Source organism: Mchenga conophoros, linkage group LG3 (genome assembly GCF_057382185.1).
Source record: "Mchenga conophoros isolate Kocher_MC1m ecotype Shallow Benthic linkage group LG3, M_conophoros_male_GT1.1, whole genome shotgun sequence".
Classification (NCBI taxonomy): domain Eukaryota; kingdom Metazoa; phylum Chordata; class Actinopteri; order Cichliformes; family Cichlidae; genus Mchenga; species Mchenga conophoros.
Window position 1 is genome coordinate 16329931 of NC_140528.1, and position 19830 is coordinate 16349760.

The 19830-nt window shown below is 44.0% G+C and overlaps 2 protein-coding genes, 2 non-coding genes and 1 pseudogene across 4 annotated transcripts in view; 3 read left to right on the forward strand and 2 right to left on the reverse strand.

Annotated features, from left to right (window-relative positions):
- Positions 1 to 19830, forward strand: part of LOC146577461 (ribonuclease inhibitor-like) — a 144503-nt gene that overhangs the window by 72945 nt on the left and 51728 nt on the right. The gene's annotated exons all lie outside the window — the stretch shown is intronic.
- LOC146577463 (uncharacterized) lies at positions 1672 to 4490 on the forward strand. The gene is made up of 2 exons (XM_085269731.1): positions 1672 to 2816; positions 3341 to 4490. Exons 1-2 carry the CDS (start codon positions 1672 to 1674, stop codon positions 4488 to 4490), a joined length of 2295 nt encoding a protein of 764 aa, XP_085125857.1.
- On the reverse strand, positions 6123 to 6241 carry LOC146577464 (5S ribosomal RNA). The gene has a single exon (XR_014891789.1). It is a non-coding gene; the product is annotated as a 5S ribosomal RNA (ribosomal RNA).
- LOC146577465 (5S ribosomal RNA) lies at positions 6599 to 6717 on the forward strand. The gene has a single exon (XR_014891800.1). It is a non-coding gene; the product is annotated as a 5S ribosomal RNA (ribosomal RNA).
- Positions 7553 to 7671, reverse strand: LOC146577466 (5S ribosomal RNA; annotated as a pseudogene).

Below are 19830 nucleotides of genomic sequence, written 5' to 3' on the forward strand. Positions count from 1 at the left end.
ACGATCAGTACATGAATCTGTTCAACACGACAACAATTTGACTCATGAAGCATGAGATTCTGTTTGTCATCTTGTCCAAGTCACTAGTAAGATGAAAGTGACACATAGACTAGTGGACGAATATTATTTTGGAGGACAGATGGTTGCATCATAGAGGAGAAAACAGGACGCTGATGAGGGGTCTTGAATGAGTGAGCTGATTGTTGAGTTTCTGATGTGTGAAGAAGTTTTAACATGGCACACATTTGGTTACATGAGAAGAAACTGGTTATGTGATGAGACAACAGGGTTATGTTGTGTGGTGTGAGGTGTGTGGCTGAGTGGATGAATGTTTGAGATTAATCTGGCTGATGATTTGTCTTTTGTTGCAAAGTTGAACCTGCCAGTTAGGTTTGGTATGATTTCCCCTCCTGGGATGAAGAACACGTGTCATGACTTAACAAGGCCTTTCTTTCTTTTTTTCTTTTTATTCTGTTACTTTCACAGTGCACTGAAAGTTTGTTGCTAAATCTCTGTCATTTAAAGCACATCTGAACATTTGAACAGGAAGAACTACACAACATGTTGTCGGGAACGGTTGCAAAGTGAGTTTCTCCAAAATTAAAATGGGCTCAGGAGAAAACCACTTATTGGGACAATTAGGAAGCGAGTCCCTGTCTGAAAGGATGCAGCGGTGATCCAGTCTAAATTCTTTTTCTTTTTTTGAAATGGCGTCATATTGCTGAGGGTGGAAACGAAATGCAACGATAGATTCCACTATCAGCACTGAATGAATAAATGAATAAAAAATGAGTGAAAAAAATGGGGAACTGACTGGACTGCTGAAAGCTGACAAGAGTTGACTGACTTAACACCACTATGCAAAGGTTAACCCCCACCCAGATGTGATAAAGGGGTGGATGTATCTCTGTGTGTGTCTTTTGTTGCAGGAGCAGGAGGAGACCAGAGGAGGAAACTTTGGGTCACATGACTGTGTGAACTCTGCAAATTTAAGCTTTTAGCTGTAAATTTTCTGTGTGTCTGTGAATTTAACAGCAGTGTGTTATTCATGATCCTGTATTACTCACAATGCAGACGTCACTGTGAGAAAGTGTGTATACACCTGCGCAGCGCTAACATTTACATTACTTTTCTAGAGCAGAGGGTTAATCATGTGATTTGATCATGTGATTTACAGCAGGACACAACTTAATAATGTTTTTCTACCACAGGATTACTGAGTTTTTGTGTGAAGGAAACTGTGTTGACAGGCTGTATGTTGGTGATGAAATTACACTGTGTTGTTGAGGAATGTGAATATTACAGTGGAGATGTGAATACAGTGTGAGAGACATCCTGTGTTGAAGCCAGTGTTACTTCTTTTACAGCAGAGTGTTAACTTTATGACCTTTTACAGCACCTCTGGAGTCTGGTGCGCATGCGCACATATTAGAATCGCTTCGATCGCTTGTGACGTGGTAACTTTGCTTTGATCCTTTCTGACGTCATAACTTTGCTTTGATCCCAAAACCCATAAATAGGAGCGCTCACCTGTTACTTTATGCTTAATGGACGTTGACCTGCAGCAACTAAAACCCTTTCGAGAAGTTTTGAGAGCAATTTACGAGAGAAACCAAAACAAGTTCAGTTTTGTTTCTCACCAATCCACAGCGCAAACAGACACATTACACCATGTTAGCCAACCCATCCTTCGGCTCAGATGAGCTTGGAATATCTAAAGGGACCATTTTGGGAGATCACCACATGGTGGAGGCTTTCCTTGGAGAAGGAAGCTTTGGTGTTGTAACGAAATGTCGCGATACAAAAAAGAACCAAACTGTTGCTATTAAAGTCAACAAAAGCAACCCTGAAATTCTGCTCCAGGCAAAACTGGAAATTTTCATCCTGGAGCAGCTACGACGCTTGGATCCAGACAGGTGCAACATTGTCGAATGGAACGGCTATTTCCTCGATGGAGAGCGCATTTGCTTGAATTTCGAACTCCTCGACCAAAGCCTGTCAGACTACATAGGGGACCGGAATAACCAAGGTCTCCCAATGAGAGAAATCAGGCCAATTTTGCATCAGCTCGCAAATGCTCTATTCCACCTGGGTTCTGTGGGAATAGTGCATGCTGACCTCAAACCTGTCAACATCATGGTTGTGAACCGCAGTGAGTCTCAAGTCAGAGTCAAACTTATAGACTTTGGCATCGCATGTAACACCTCTGCAGTGATTCCTGGTGACTGTGTGGGGACAATTGGTTATTGTGCACCTGAGATTATGCTTGGCACTCCATATGATGAAGCAATTGACATGTGGTCTCTGGGGCTGGTAGCTGTGGAGCTTGCTACAGGGGTGCCTCTCTATCCTGGGGAAGACGATTATGACGTTTTGAAATTCATAATTGAAACTCAGGGTCAGCTAGCAGATCATCTCCTAGAGTCTGGCTTGTACACTGACAGCTATTTCATCGAGGATAACCACAACGAACAGCGCTGGACATTTAAGAACCCAGAACAATTTCAATACGAGACAGATTATCGATCCAAGGAAACTCAATCGATAAAACTTAAGTGTCTCGATGACCTCGAACAACTGCTGAAAGTTAGGCGAGGACCGGAAAATGGCCAAACATTATTTGTGTCACGGAGGAGCAGGGAGGACTCGGCGCAGACTGAAGTCTCAGAAAAACAGGTTTATTTACACACTCCAGGTGCACTATATACAGGTGAGGGAGAAGGGGGCCAGGGTTCCCAGGGGTGCAGAGCGGGGTCGGGAAAAGCGTCCAGAGTCTCCAAACCAAAACACGAGAAATCTGCATACAGAGAACAAGGGTTAGCATGGAACTTTTACGGACAGAGCTCAAAACTGGCTGAGGCTAAAGTAGCACTGACGAGCGTTATTCAATAGTCCAGCGGCGAGGTGCTCTCAGTCACTGCCTTAAGTAGCGGGAGCAAACAGGGTGAGGAGCCACAGGTGATTGCCTACAGGTGGTGGAGGCCGGGAGCTCACAATGAGCTCCGCCCAGGCAGCGAGCAGAGAGAGAGGAGAGAGAGAAAAGACAAAACATAACATGTAGCCACACAGGGCCAGCCGAGCAGGCACGGGGACCGTGACAATTTGTAAGGCTAATCAAAGAAATGTTGGCCTTGGATGCAAATCAGCGCATAACACCCTCGGAGGTTCTGAAGCATCCCTTTTTCGACCCTGGCCTCTCAAGGAGAACCCCCTGCACTGACATGAATAGTACAGGGGGAGAACTCCTTGTGCTCTCTCAGCAGCCTTCAAGCTGGAAAAGTCATGGATCGCAAAAATTCAGCTGCAGTTTCCAAAACTCAGTTGAATTTCCTCAAAAAAGAGACATCAACACCTCAGCCAACCCATCTGCCTCTGAAGATGATCTTCAAATAACGGAAGGGACCATTTTAGGAGATCACCACGTGGTAGAGGCCTTCCTTGGAGAAGGAGGCTTTGGTTTGGTAACCAGATGTCGCGATACAAAAAACAACAAAACGGTTGCTATTAAAGTCAACAAGAGCGACCCTGAAATTCTGCTCCAGGCAAAACTGGAAATTTTCATCCTGGAGCAGCTACGACGCTTGGATCCAGACAGGTGCAACATTGTCGAATGGAACGGCTATTTCTTCGATGGAGAGCGCATTTGCTTGAATTTCGAACTCCTCGACCAAAGCCTGTGGGACTACATTGGGGACCGGAATAACCGAGGTCTCCCAATGAGAGAACTCAGGCCAAGTTTGCATCAGCTCGCAAATGCTCTGTTCCACCTGGGTTCTGTGGGAATAGTGCATGCTGACCTCAAACCTGTCAACATCATGGTTGTGAACCGCAGTGAGTCTCCCGTCAAAGTCAAACTCATAGACTTTGGCCTCGCATGTCCTGCTTCTGCAGTGATTCCTGGTGACCGTGTGGGGACAATTGGTTATTGTGCACCTGAGGTTATGCTTGGCATTCCATACGACGAAGCAATCGACATGTGGTCTCTGGGGCTGGTAGCTGTGGAGCTTGCTACAGGGGTGCCTCTCTATCCTGGGGAAGACGATTATGATGTTTTGAAATTCATAATTGAAACCCAGGGTCAGCTACCAGATCATCTCCTAGTGTCTGGCTTGTACACTGACTGCTATTTCATCGAGGATAACTACAACAAACAGCGCTGGACATTTAAGACCCAAGAACAATTTCAATACGAGACAGATTATCGATTCAAGGAAACTCGATATATAAAACTTAAGCGTCTCGATGACCTCGAACAACTGCTGAAGGTTAGGCGAGGACCGGAAAATGGCCAATCATTATTTGTAAGGCTAATCAAAGAAATGTTGGCCTTGGATGCAAATCAGCGCATAACACCCTCGGAGGTTCTGAAGCATCCCTTTTTCGACCCTGGCCTCTCAAGGAGAACCCCCTGCACTGACATGAATAGTACAGGGGGACAAAACCTTGTGCTCTCTCAGCAGCAATCATCGTTTGGGTGGCCAGAATTCTAGGGGAGCTAGAAATTCTTGTGGAAAAAAAGCCCAAAACAATAACATCAACAAAAACAACCAATGAATGTGGTCTTAAACTTGGGCACAATTTGGCTTGAAATCCATCAACTAATCTCTCAATATTCAAAGCGGAGCAGCAGACAACTTACCATCCCATCAGTCCTTCAATCAGACCTACAACAAAGGTCTTACGTCTCTCACCCCAACCGGTCGCAGCAGATGGCCGCCCCGACCTGAGCCTGGTTCTGCCGGAGGTTTCTTCCTGTAAAAAGGGAGTTTTTCCTTCCCACTGTCGCCAAAGTGCTTGTTCATAGGGGGTCATATGATTGTTGGGTTCTCTGTATGTATTATTGTAGGGTCTACCTTACAATAATACATACAGCCTTGAAGTGACTGGTGATGTGATTTGCTGCTGAATGAATTGGGAACTAATTGGAAATCTGGATATTAATTAAATAAACCTGCTTTGAGCATCAATTAATTGTTGTTTGAAATTCTTTATAAATATATAAATATAGTGCCACTCTTCTACTGTTTAAATTGCAACTGTTTAAAACTGACTAATTTATTCATACACTTGAGCATAAACACACGCACAGTAAATGGCCTGTATTTGTACAGCGCTTTACTTAGTCCCCAAGGACCCCAAAGAGCTTTACACTACATTCAGTCATTCACACATTCACACACACATTCACACACTGGTAATGGCAAGCTACATTGTAGCCACAGCTGCCCTGGGGCACACTGACAGAACATTACAGAACCTTCAGCACCTCGTATGAAAAATATTTGACTGTGTGTATGCTTTTAGCACTGTTTGGATTTGAGAAAATCTAAAATAAATCGAAATTTGCTTTTAGAAGTTGTTTTATAAAGTTCAGTGGTATATTATGCATACAATAGGACATCTATTTAGATTTACATCTTCCACAGAAAAAACTGCACATTACTGAAACTTAGTATACTGGACTTTGTTGTTGTCCCACACAGGTTCAATTTCGAGTGGTAGATGGCTCAGTGCTCAGTCAACCAAGATTTTATGATAGTGGGCACAATGAGATAGATAAGCTGCTTGTAAACAGTACTTTTATTCTCTCTTTTTCCATTTGGATAAGAAAGAAAGAACCAGGAAACAAAGGCAAACAAATAATCTGTGCCTTTATCCCAGATTCACATTATAGGAACAGCTGCTCAATGACCACTGTAGTCTTTGCTTACTGCACTTTTATCTAGATCTATGCAAAGTGATCCACTACACCTACTTTTACAGTTAAATCATTTTATGAGCAATGATGCCATTGTAATCTGAGTTTCTACTCAAATACAATCAGTAAAGAAAAACACAGTCTGTGACGTTTGTTTTGAAGGAAAAGGTATTCCCTGCAAATGTTTATCTGTGTGAGACTATTCAGAAAACAGTAATTTTGTTTTATAGGTGAGACACTTGGCCTCTTTTTTCCTTGTTCTACGTTTTGTCTTTTGTCCGATTACTCTGGAACACAAGATGGAAAACTGATATTCTCATGTTATAAATATAGAAAAAAGATTTTATCACCCATAAATGTTAACTTCTCATGCCTCTAAGCACAAGCAGAAGTGCCCTCTGCAGTTTGTGTGTGGAAGTGCAAAAGCTTACAGCACCTGGTATTCCCAGGCAGTCTCCTATCCAAGTACTGACCAGGCCCGAACCTGCTTAGCTTCCGAGATCAGACGAGATCGGGCGTGTTCAGGGTGGTATGGCCGTAAGCGATGGAAGAGCTGTGAAAAAGACCTTTTATTGGTGCCAAAATGTCACACAGTTTGATATATATTATTGTGCTAAACTTCATATGTTACAGCGACAACATGCAAACCTTCGTTATTAACTGCAGCTTCAAATTGAGCTCCAAAAATGCTTTTCCCGCAGTAACATCACGATAAGAAGACATGTTCGTTGATTACAGCACAGTGTTAAAGTGACAGAGAGAAAACAGTGTGTTGGGTCGATTTGGAAGTCCAACATTTTTGTCGTTTGGACATTTTAACTTAAATATAGAAAACAAAAACGTAAGCGTGTATGTGTCATTACAGCATGTATAAAAACGCCGTTTCTGAACTGACCTTTCGCTTACAACCATACCACCCTGAACACCCCCGATCTCGTTTGATCTCGGAAGCTAAGCAGGGTTGGGCCTGGTCAGTACTTGGATGGGAGACCGCCTGGGAATACCAGGTGCTGTAAGCATTTGCACTTCCACACACAAACTGCAGAGGGCCCCGCTGCTCACTCAGTGGAGGCAGCTTGAGGAAAAGCTTCATGACAACGCTCCACATTGCATTTCGCTTTTGTGCAAAACAAAAGAACAATAGGAAAGAAATATTTAGGAAATACACAAACTTATTTATTCTGTAAATGTAGGAAATGTCTACGGCTAGTCCGTCTGGGCTCAGTAGTGAGGAACTTGTTAACCTTGTAGCGTGCAGCGGGCACAGTGTCAACCTGACACTCATGTGCAACGAGTTTTAACTCTTATCGGCTGCCGACTGCGGCCCCGAAGAATACTGAATAAATGCGCATCAGTGTGCTACCCTGAGCAGGGAACACGATATCATGGAGTTTCTAACATGGAGCAAGGTGAAGGTGACGCCCCTGCTTAGCTTCAGAGATCCGATGAGAACAGGCTGGTATGGCCGTAAGTGAGAGGCTTCCTTGACAACGGGGTTCATGTAGATACTGTAACCCATTTATTGGGATTTAAAAAACAATTTAGAGTGAAGGATATTGATTAGTTTCTACTTTTATTTTTAATAGCTGCACATGACAGCACAGTTATAATGCATACTTAATGCTGCAATATTCACGTCATAAACAATTGTGAGTGTTTGCACAAAAACATCTACAGGTGCTCTGTGCATAAACAGTGATATTGATGTAACGCTTGAAGAATTTGACATTACTACATGAGTGGAAGAGCTCTTTGGGCAAGAGACTCACTAACCATCCTATTCGAAAACGAGCTTAAAGAGTGCCTCAGATCCGTTTCAATATTTAAACTGTCATTTGTGTGTTGAAATGCAAAAGCTTACAGCACCTGGTATTCCCAGGCAGTCTCCCATCCAAGTACTGACCAGGCCCGACCCAGCTTGGCTTCCGAGATCAGACGAGATCGGGCGCGTTCAGGGTGGTGTGGCACGAAACGAAACGGAAACATTCCAATTAAAGCAATGACGGAGGGTGACGGTGTTATATCTGCTATGACATCATATTGATATTACTAGGTTAAACCAATGTTAAAGGAGAAAGTGTGAATGAATAAGAAAAGAGTGTAGCGGGTTCTTATCTGGAGTGCAGTCAATATAACCACGGTGTGGTGCCGGGGTCGCGGTAGAGCTGTCCGTCCACGTAGAGCCGGTCCACGGCGATGACAGCACGGGAGCCTTTCTGGATAAAGCTGCGTCGAACTGGGAACAGGACCTTGCGTCGTTCCAGGATCTCTTTGGGGAACTGGTCGTTCACGCTGAAGTCCGTTCCTTTCAGCTCTCTGCCGCGACTCTTCACCTGTTCCTTCTGTTTGAATTCACCGAATTTGGCCACAATAGGCCGTGGTCTCCCGGTCCGCGACCGCACGCCCCCCAAGCGATGCACTTTATCGAAATCGATGTTCTTTACGGTGTCCTCCGGCAGCTTCAGGTGGATTTTAATGAAGCTTTTCACCGTTGCCTCTGTGTCCTCTCCGGCAGATTCTGGAATACCAGAAAACACAAGATTATCTCTCATGCTACGGGCTTGTAAATCGATAACGGATTCTTTTACTTTTTTATTTTCAATGTTTAGCTGGGTCACGTTATCGGTGAGAGATTTGACCGACTCCCGTAGCGTGGCATTTTCAGCGGCAAGCGTTTCCACCTGCTGCTGGCTGAATTCCAGGGATTCTCTCAGAGATTTAAATTCCCGGTGTAAAATCTCCACCAGGGACAGCCTCGCATCAAAACTGGACAATCGCTTGTCGATTGACTCCAGGATGTCTGCGATGTCTTTGCCGGCAGGCGATGTTGTACCGGGGGAGTCTGCTGGACGACATCTCTTCGATCTTGGGGAGCGTCTAAACTCTCCCCGTTGTCATCCAGGGTGTTAAAGATGATAGGACAGATGGTGTTAGTTATATGACAATTGATTAGTATATTTGGTAATACTGAAGCTTGAAAAACCTTTGTTAAACTCTATGCTACCATTTGCTTTTTTTTTCTCCGCCAAAATCTCCGGCGTCTGACGTCACCTACAACATGGGTCGCTTACCTTGTCCGTCACTTCCGTCACTTACCTCTCACTTCCGTCACTTCCTGTCTCTCACAATTGACGTGTACCTCTGGTGCAAATTACTGACCTCTGTCATCATTTTAAGTGGGGGAACTTGCACAATCGGTGGCTGACTAAATACTTTTTTGCCCCACTGTATCTGGAATAACCCTGACATATTACAAAACAATAATATGATTAATTTCCCAGAATGGAGTTGTAAAGGAATTAAATACTTAGAACATATATTAGAGGGAACAGAATTTATCCCATTTGACAGACTAGTTGCACAATATGGGATCAACAAGAAAAGATTTTTAGAATATCAACAAATTAAATCCATAATAAAAAAGAAATTTAACCTCAGTCAAGTTGAATTACAAACACCACCAAGTGCGGCACATTTCCTTACTCTTAAATCCCCCAAATTATTATCTAAAATATACAGAACACTTTCTAAATTAGATGAATCAATATCCCTTCCTATTGCAAAGTGGGAAGCAGATTTATCAGTCAGTTTAGACCAAAACTTCTGGTCTCAGGTATGCTTAAAAACCTTTAAATTGATTAAAAATCCCAGTCTGCAATTAATACAATACAAAATACTACATAGAGTGCACTATACAGGTCATTGGATGTTCAAGATGGGCTTTACATCTTCCAACAACTGCTCACACTGTCAAGGCAATACACCAGACAATTACATTCACGCTCTTTGGTTCTGTCCACCAGTGCAGAAGTTTTGGCACGAGATATGTGAAGACTTATCAAAGTGTCTGAAATGTAAAATTCCAACTTCCCCCTTAGTGTGTTTGTTGGGCAGCTTAGATAATGTCACTTCAGAAAAGAATATAGCCCATATGGTTTTCACTGCCCTATGCATAGCCAAGAAAACTGTCCTCATGAACTGGAAAAATAAAAACAATCTTAATTCTAACCAATATAGAAATTATCTATTAGATTACATTAGTCTTGATACAGCCTCTGCCACCACATCAGATCAATTGCTCTGGGCTCCTTTGATCAGCTCCATCACCTAGTGGGGGTGGGGGGTCATAGTTTGGTCCCGCCTTCAATGTTGTGATTGGTGTGGGGGTAGGGACAGGCTTAGGGCGTCGGGGGGTTCCCCGGAGGCATCTTCCTTGGGGGGCTCAACCCGGGGTAGCGGTCATGTCTGGTTGGGGGCTCTTTTTTGACTGTTTCCTCGTGGCTGCGTGCAGCGGGGCTAGGGGAGGGTCTGTGCTGACGGATGTGGGTTACTGAACTGGTAGCCTGTCTGCCCCTGGGTGGCGCTCCGTCTCTGGATTGGGGCCCTGGTCGGGCCTCGGGGCCTTGGGTCCTGGTTTGTGTGTTGCCGGGGTTGTGGGCGGGTGGGTGCATGGGGGCCCATCCCTGGCGCATGATGCCGCCAGTGTGTCGAGCCACCTGGGGGGCTCTTCAACTGGTGGGGGAGATGGTCACATCTTGCAGGAGCTTTCCTCTCCTCAGGAACTCTCTGCAGGAGGGGGAGATACAGGAGAGGTGGAGGAAGATCTCAGCCTGGGCGTCTATCGTCTCTGTGGTGGGGTTGGGTGGACTGTCCTGGGCTCTGTGGGGCCGGGGGGGCGCTGCTGCACTGGGCCCCGGTCTGGATGGGCCTGGGCCCCCTTTCCCTGGCGGGTCGCGGAGTATGGGGGTGCCTACTGGGGTCAGCGGGGGAGCTGGCCCCAGGGAGGGGTCACCTACCCCTCCCTTCCTTCCCTCCCCATCTCCAGCTGCCTCCCTCTTCCCGCTCCACCACAACCACCCACACATGCAGGGCCTTGGAGTAGGGGTATGTCACCAGGGTGCAGAGGAGGCAACCCCCCCCCCCCTCTGTCCCCTTCTGGCTGCCTCTGCCTCAATTTTATCCCACAACTTAGACATTCACATTACTCACACCCTCATTACACATACATATAGGATCTTGGGGGTGGGCACGATACACGGAGTCCAAGTTACCATCAGGGTGTACACCTCACCCCTGGCATCGTTGCCCACCTCTCAATTTTAAATACACGTAGACATTGAGGGCTAGCAGGAGGGACTATGCGCTTACCTGCTGCTCTCTGGCAGGTAGCTCCATGCCCTCCTGGGTTTTAATTGCACCTTAGAACACACATGCATCAACACTACAATGAGCGGGTGGAGGGAGGTTTAGAGTCTTCTCTCACCCCCGTTCTCTGCGGCCTGCTGGAGCGGGGGGGCTAGGAGGAGTTGGCCATCCGACTGCGGTCTGGGGTGTGGGGCCTCCCTGCTGCTGCGGAGTCGGGGCGGTCTGCCTCTCCCCACCGCAGGGAAAAGGGTAACACCACCTGGGTCTGGGTGCAGTTCCCCCCTCCAGGGGCAAGGGTACCTAGACCCGGTTCGTAGAGTACGCTTGGGGAGTGTGATCGTGTATACAGCGTCTTTTTATGTCTGTCTCCACGTCGGTTGAGTGTGGAGTAAGTGCATATGAGAGCATGAGGGTGGGAATGGATGTTTGTGTCTGTGTGTGCCTGTATGTCTGTGTCTATATGTCAGGTTGGGTATCAGACACCACCTCTCTGGGGACACCTCAGGCCCTCCAAGGTTTGGAGGCCTATCTCCACCCACCACCACTTCCCCTGCCGGTGGCGGACTCCCTCAGGTGTCGGTGCGTTGGTGGTTCTTTGTGTCTGGGGGTGGGCGTCCGGGTACACACCGGCTCACTCCTTGGCGGCCGCTTATTGGGGCTCGCTCGGGCCACTTCGGAGGTGGGGTGCCCCCGGCCTCTCGGCCTGGGGCTCGGTCACTCAGGCACAGCTGGCTGCCGGCGGAGCTCACGGGCGCGTCACTGCAACTCCCCCTGGCTTCTGCTCCGCGGCTGCTGAATGAGCCCTCATCTGGGACTCTCCTCAGTTCTTACTGGGACAGTGGCGCGGCTGCCCCTCTGTGGGTCTTCCTTGGTCTCTTGTGTTCTGGGGGCCTCTGGATGTCTGGAGTTTTGATCTCCTCCATACCTGCTTCATACCATAGAGGACAGGGCTGTGGCCCCCCCACACTCCCTAGCAGATCATTACATGGAGAAACCTTTGGAATGCAAGCATGCTGATCCACACAGGTATGCACACAGGTGTACACATGGGTTTTCACAGACGCGGACTACAGCTTTCTTGGCTGCTGCCTCAAAGCACATTGTGCGCTGTCTATCTTGCGTGCTGCACAATATCGTTTATTATTTAGTAACTATTGATATCTACTGCTAGCTAGTTTATTGTGATGGTGCTTTTTTTTTCTTATTATGTTGCTCTTTGTTGTTTGCTTTCTCTTCTGTTTTTTTTCTCCATACAGGTGACCCAGGAGTTTTTTTTTTGTTTGTTTGTTTGTTTGTTTTTCTCTCTTCCCCCCCTTCTCACCGTCTCTTCTCCCCTTTGGTTTTCTTTCTCTCCCCCTCTTTCTTTCATTCTTTCTCCCTGTCCTATCCCACAGTCATGTCTGTCCCGTTTGTAGCAACTGAAAATAAAATAAATTCATAATTATAATAAAGGTCAATCAAATGGACCAATATGGCAAGGCCATGATGATCCACTTGGTAAAATAAATCCGCTTGGCATCTCTCTTGGCCGTAAGACAACAATTCTGATGGCTAAAGATCCAAACGGGACCAAAAAAAAAAAAAAAAAAAAAAAAACAAGAGAAGGGTGCTGCCTGACTATACAACACTCCCTTATGGATACTGATCAGGATCAAGCCTTTGATGGGAGGCTCCAGCACCCTTTAGTTTAGTTATTAGCGGGCCAAGTAATTGTGGAAAGACTTTCTTTGTCAAAAGCATCATTGAAAAAGCATCCACTATTATTTCAACCAAAATTGACAATATTGTTTACATCTACTCCTGCTGGCAGCCTTTATACAATCAACTTCTTCAGATAAGAAAAATCACCTTTGTGAATGGTATACCGGAGTCTCTGAGTGACGATGTCCTTTTACCTCCGGATAAGAACAACTTGCTCATTATTGACGATGTGATGAATACTGCGTCTGACAGCATAGAAGTTCAAAATGTGTTCACACAATACGTTCATCATAGGAACTTGAGCTGCATGTGTTTAGTTCAGAACTTGTTTATGCAACAATTTCATTCAACACTAATTATTTAATTCTGTTTAACAACCCCAGAGATAAATATCAAATTTCAGTTTTAGGTAGACAGATGTTTCCAGGTAATACAAAATACTTCTTAGAAGCTTTTAATGATGCCACATCCACCCCATACGGGTATCTTCTAATCGATTATAAATCTAAGACGCCTGAGTATCTAAGACTCAGAACCAATTTGTTGTCAGATCGTCAAGTTGTTTATATCCCCAAAAAACGGCTAAAGCGGTAAAAAGGATGTCGTATTCACGGATGCAGAGAAACATTGCACTGTTGGAGTTGTTGTATAAATCCCCACCCAGCGTACGGAGGAATATTATTTGTAATGCAAGCAGGGATTTTATTAATGCTCTGTGTGAGATATCACTCAATGTTTTGAAAGGTGTTATCCCGCTGACTGATCAACAGTACAGACAGCTAAAAAAGAAAAAAAGTAATCAGGCTGATTGCAGACAAAAAGGTCAAAAGTTTGAAAAAGAGAAGCTCCATCAACCAATCTGGAGGATTCTTGCTACCGTTATTAGGGGCTGCCATACCCTTCATCACCAGTCTTATAGCAAATAGGTGAAAATGGAGCACACACAGAAAATGTTTTTGGTCCCGCAGCATCAGTTGGACATGTTAAACCATCAGCAGCAACAACATACAGGCTCCGTCAGACATGTAGAGCAAAACGAGCGAGACAAAGCTATGGTTGAAGTGCTGCAGCTGCAGATTTGGATGTGTATGAGAGGCTAAAAAGTATTCTGCCATTCTTCAGAGATACCGTTCACTTGGCATGGGTGAAAAAAATGTGCTAACACTATCTTTCCCTTCTGAAACCGGTCAGGATGCATCTGACCGCCAAAGCAATGTTGGTGGTGACAGACAAAAAGACATGTTTGGGATGAGATTTTGTCCTATATGGCAAAAAGGAGCAGAAAAAATGCAGAGCTTATTTTAACAGCGCTCACTCGTGCGTCGGGAGTTTCTTGGAATGATAGGGGTGAGATTATTATTGACAACCAGATAATCAGAGGTTTGCATCTCTATGATTTGATCCAAAGTGCAACAGCAACACGTAGAGCAACAGATGTTTCATGGCCTGCAGGGTGGTCGACATTTTTAAAAACACTCGCCCGCTTAAATGTTCCTCTGTCTGCTTTTCCTAATGCTGAGGTGAGGAGGACTATTAGCCAATATAAAGGCGACACTGGCGACCCGAGTGTTGAAACAAATGGTTTGCACAAGAAGTGGTCACTGAGCGATCAAAGCTTATTTACCACACATAAAAAATCAAGGCAGAGTAGAAGCGGGTGGATCGATTTTTAATGAATTTTAAAATTATGTTTGTGTTTCTTATTCTTGAAAAAAAGATCATTTACCCTCGCATTTGTTTCCCTTTTTATATACTACTACTTATGTGTGTTTTTTCTTATTTATGTCTATATTGTTTTGTTAAACAGATGACAGTTTTCCCCTTTTTACTACTTTTTGAACTCTGTTCTGATGTTTAAAGATTTTATTATTACTAAATAATGTTTTTAACAATTAGGTGAAAATAAATATCAGATGAAACGATATTCTCTTCTGTTATCTTTTATTATTTGTTACTTGAATCAGTATCCGCACTGCACACAATCAAAGTTATTTTCAAAACATGCAGAAACAGGTCTTATTTTGTTAACAAAATGACAAACCATTGCATCGTTACAAACAAGGTTATCACTGTACATATTAATTAGTCTTGAATAAGACGCTCCTTTTTGGACATGATATAGAAAAAACACACAGTGTTGTCCGCAGGTTACCGAAAAGTCCTTCTGAACCTGTCTCCCAGAATACAATATCCGAGCGGTGTTTTTTAAAAGAAAAAGTTTTATCTCGGGTGAAAACGTATCAGGTGAGTTACCGAAGCTGTCAAAAAAGTGCCCTTGCTTGTCTTTGTGATATAGAACGCCAACCAGTGCTTCCCAGGTAAGTCTGATGGATCTGTATTCACAATGCCCATGCATGGATATCTGATGGGCTTTGTTGGCAGCTGGTCACATGCTAAGACGCCTAGAAGATGAGCCCTGTTACTAATCCTTTTAACAATGCTGGTTAGTTCTATTGTATTCATTTTGAATCTTTAGTAGTCGTCCAGCAGCACTTGTCTCATATTAGATATTTGGATGACTGAATCAAATACAGAGTAACACACCAGGTTCATTGTTCGGGGTAGCGGATTTCTGAAACGGGTTTCCAGCCTCACGTTCCCTGTTTGAACTAACGATACATTCCCTGAATGTCCTTCATCAGCTTCCAGATTGAAACAGAATAATGTGTAGCCAAAGTCCTCACGTGTTATGGCCAATGGTCTATCCTTTAAATGTCTTCCAGTGGTTTGTATCAGCTGATAAAATTCTCTGGTGTAGTGTTTTCTCTGAAAATTTGGCTGGAATTGTTTGGCCGGATACGACTGTCCATCAGCGTATAAACACATGAATTCTATATCACAGTTTCAAAATTAAATGGATTACGTGTAAAAGAACCAGGATAAGCTTCGTTATCCACGAAGGCGATGATGACAAATTTAGGCAACCTGCCCATAAATAAATTAGTTGATATTCTTGCCCCAGCAGGTGTGGAGAAGGTCTTTAAAGAAACTCTACAGCATATTTTGCATTTGCATGATGCAGCGCCTTGCCGTGTGCCAGCCTGACACTTGGTGAGACACTGATTCTTTTCACAAATAAGCTGGCAGAGACGATTTTAACTTTATACGCGGTGTTAGCTCCAGTCATGAGAGCAAATTCGTCTTTAGAGCGCACAAATTTCAGCGACAGATCGATTCCATTAAGTAATAATTTTTCTTGAAAAAACAGGTCTGCGTGTACTGGAGCAATCAATTCAACAATACTGCTATTCGCTGTATAAGTACCTCTGGTCACCAGACCCTGGTTCTCCCCTTCTATACATGCATCATTCATGTGTGAGGCTGTGTCTGTACAGAATAAAGCGCTGCTGAACTGTGTGTCTAAAGTCTGCTTATTATAATTGATAAGACATTCTATTATGCCTCTGTATGGATACGTGTTGGATGATTGGCTGATTAAGCGATCCCCAAATTTACATCTACCTGACTAAATAAGGTGCAATCTGGATAATTAACAAGTCCCACGTTTGCATCCCTGCCTAAGTTTGTGCTGTCAGCATCTGTGATTCTTACTCGTGTGTAGATATAGGAATCGTTTAGATCCAGGTAATCCTCTCCGGACGATGAGATTTAAACTCGATTGGACCTCCGTCTGTGATTGCAGAAAGAAGATGCATAATGCCCCACAGACAGCTCAATCACGGTTATGGACAATGCTCCATTTGTGACTGGATCATAAATTTCCACTCGCGAATCTGATTGTGGAAAAGACAACCATAGTCTTGGGTATTGAAATTCTATAACACCGACCTCATACGGTTCATTTAAAACAATAGGTTTTGCTAGCTTTGTTCTAAAATTAGATATCTTATTGCCTGGATAAACATGTGCTGAAGCATTCGAGAAGAGGCTCACATAAAAGCCTGCGTTGTTGTTGTTCGTTTTATCCATTCCTTCCTTCCTTCCTTAGTCTTTGTCTAGTGCAGAATGAAACTATGCAGAGCTGCGGCGTCTCTGTTAATCACACTTCAATGATGTCTTTTTCAGGGATCTATGAATTCAAATGAGAAGGCCAACCGAGCCATTTGACCAACGCTAACTTTTTTCGGTCCTCTTTTTTTCTGCCAAGTATTTTCTCTATTTTAAACCTTTTGTTTTTGTCAATAGTCACCTGCTGTATCTCAGGTTCGTAAAATACACCTTTCACTGCAGCTCCTGTGAGATCCTCTAGTTTGTATACGGGAGGGTCTCTTCCTAAACGCTCCTTTATGGTAAAGTACTCGTGTGTGTAGGTCTGATGGTAACCCTTTCAGAATATGCCTCGTAGTTTAGATATTCTCACCGTATCGCCCACATTAAATTTAAAAGTCACCGGTTTTTGGGGTTTCATTTTGTACAGGGTGTTAAAGACTGCTTTCTCATTATCTTTGCACACCTCGGTGGGGGTCATTTTGATAGAGCTGTGATAAGACATGTTATAGGACTGTACAAGATCTTGGATCACATTAACATATCTTGATGTTAAGTATTTCCACATTTTCCCCTTTAAGGTGCGGTTGAAACGCTCTACCACACATGATTTCATTTCACTAAAGGTTGAAAAATGTGTGATGTTATGCTGCTCCATTAGTTTTTTAAAATGTTTATTATAAAATTCCTTCCCTAAATCTGTTTGGAGTTTTTCAGGCACACGGCCCTCTCTCAGAATATCACCAAAAGCCTCAGCAACAGCCTGTCCTGTCTTGGTTTCAAGGCACCTAACCCATGCATACTTAGAAAACACATCTATGCATGTCAATAAGTACCTAACATTATCATTATCCGCAGAATATTCACGCATGTCAACCAAATCAGCTTGAAACTGTTTGTCAATCCCGTTAACCAAAACTCTATTTCTGTATCCTTGCATTTCTGTATCCTCTATCCTTGCAGGTTTATGAAGAGTATATGTGTCATCTCCTTTTAAAAACGCTCCACGTCAGGTAATGACGGCTTTAAGCCTGTTGCCTCACTGACAGCGATACGGAGCTTCTTTACACTTCCTAAACCCCCTGGGTGTGCAGGGTTGTGATATATTTTTCTCAGCGTGTTTTCCATAATCACTTTGACCAAACACAAATACAAATGACCAGAAAAAAGTGTTAGCATACGTTTTTATTTAATTTTCTGTGTAGTGCACAGTAAGGTTTTTATAACAGATGTACATTAAATCTTGTGTCTCCCAGACCAGTAGTTTCCAATCATGTGGAGCAGCGCTGATTTAACTCCGCGGGTGTGATGATTGGTATTTAGCAGGTATCCGACATTCTCATCAGTGGTGCAAACAATGTGCGGCACTGATCTCAGTTCACACAGAAGACGCTCTGCAGTGCTGATGATTTGTGCTTTAGCCTCACTGACACTGTATGAGCATACAAACAGACGGATGGCCGGGATGAATCGGGGGGTCCGGAGCTTTTCCATCACCTCATCATAGTAGGTCTCGAAGAAAAACACAGGCAGCTCAAACAGGCAACTGTGTTGTAACTGGCTGGGGTGACCGGATTGGCATCCATAACATATCTCCTGCACATACTCATTCAGTGCCATCGACAGCAGGTGGAAGGTTGTGAGTTTAATGTTGAGTTCCGATGTGATTCTGCAGAGTCCTGTGAGCATCCTGGAGAGGGGGGCGGAGTCGGTGGGGTCTGGTGTTAGAGTGAATTGTTAAATGTTTGTCATTTTTATGTTTACCATTTGTACATTGTTTTAACTCTGATGAAAGAAATTCCACTGTCCTTCCCCCCAGATTCTCGAGGATCAAGGTGGGGGGCTGTAGTCTTTTATCACAGACACATCCTTGTGCTTCTTTTGATGTAACCTTCCTGCGTTTACGACCCTTTGGTCAGCAGGAGGTCTGACACACACACACACACACACACACACACACACACACACACACACACACACACACACACACACACACATTCTTACAGAATGGCCTGAACATGGCAGAAGGTAAACCAATCTTCGGGCCATGTGCGAGCTGATCATATACAAGACGCTTCCTAATATTCTCATAAGAAGAGAGGACCTTGTCTCTCTTGATAGTCTTATCGACCTCATTAAACACCCGCTGCAGTGCTCTCCAGTCTGACCACTGAATAAAAAACAAATCCTTAAACCATGATAAACGTTCTTCAAGGGTTAGGGGGTATGGGTTCAACCTCCAGTTTTCAAGGCCCCAGAGTGAAACCTCTGTAATGTTGAGGTTTCACCCGGTGCAATTGTGGCTCTTGTAACCATAAATGGTAAGCTGCTCTTTTGTCACACAGTACATACACAATAGATGTGTTTGCAGGTTTTAGTGCAAATTGTACATTGCTACATTGTTTTGAATTACCCTCGGCCCGCAGTATATGTGGGCACCTGTCAAAGGTCATTTGGATTTACCAGACCGCTTTGAAAACAACATGAAATCTTCACAACATGAAAAACATGAATGTCTTTGTTGAGCCATGACTGGATTTCTCCTTATCCTTCCTAAAGGCCGTTATAACCTTGCACTGCCAGTGGTGAGCTGCACCAGCTGTGACCTAATGTGTTCCCCTCAGTTAAGGACATCCTGGGTAGTGGATATTGGCCTGGCACCTTAAATTTCTGCACCCTGTTTTCAATGGATGTCTTTCAGTCTTTCTATGACATTAAGAAGCTGCACCAGGGATGTCACTTAAGGCGTTTGTCAAAGTGCTGGATGAAAGAACAGCCCATTTTGGAAGGGTGAGTTTCTAAATTTGTCAAGTTTAAGGAAATTGTGCAAATCAATGTTTATGATGACTGTCCTTGAATATTCTGTTGTTTGTCCTCTACTTAAAAGACTGGCCGAATATCAGCTGATGCCTTCAGTAAAAGTTTCTTGGAGTGGAGTGCTGTAAAGTGTGAGGTGGACAGGATGTGCAAGGAGCCATGCTTTAGCTGCCCTGCCTGCACTCCAGACATGCTCGCCGTGTCAGTTGATGGAAACCGCAAGCTTTATTGCTTTCAATCAAATGAAAGGTACGTTATGCATTGTGGACATAAATCAAATATGGATTTATACAAAAATTGTATTTTGATGTTTCTTTTCAAACAACTGTCACTGTGTTCGTTCAGCACTTCAGAGCAGGGGAACTTTGAAGGTATCTTCATTGAGAAAGATGAGGAAGTTGCTGAGTTTGTGAAATACATCCACAGACACTCAAATGATGTAAGATACACATATATATCAGTGCTGTCAGCGTTAATCTTGTTAAAATGACGTTAACGCCATAACCATATACTCATACGTG

Bases quoted from the DNA above. Each gene is read 5' to 3' on its own strand.
- LOC146577463 (XM_085269731.1), top strand. From the start codon at position 1,672: ATGTTAGCCAACCCATCCTTCGGCTCAGATGAGCTTGGAATATCTAAA. The intron at 2,817-3,340 runs GTTAGCATGGAA...TCCTCAAAAAAG, and splicing joins TCTGCATACAGAGAACAAGG to AGACATCAACACCTCAGCCA.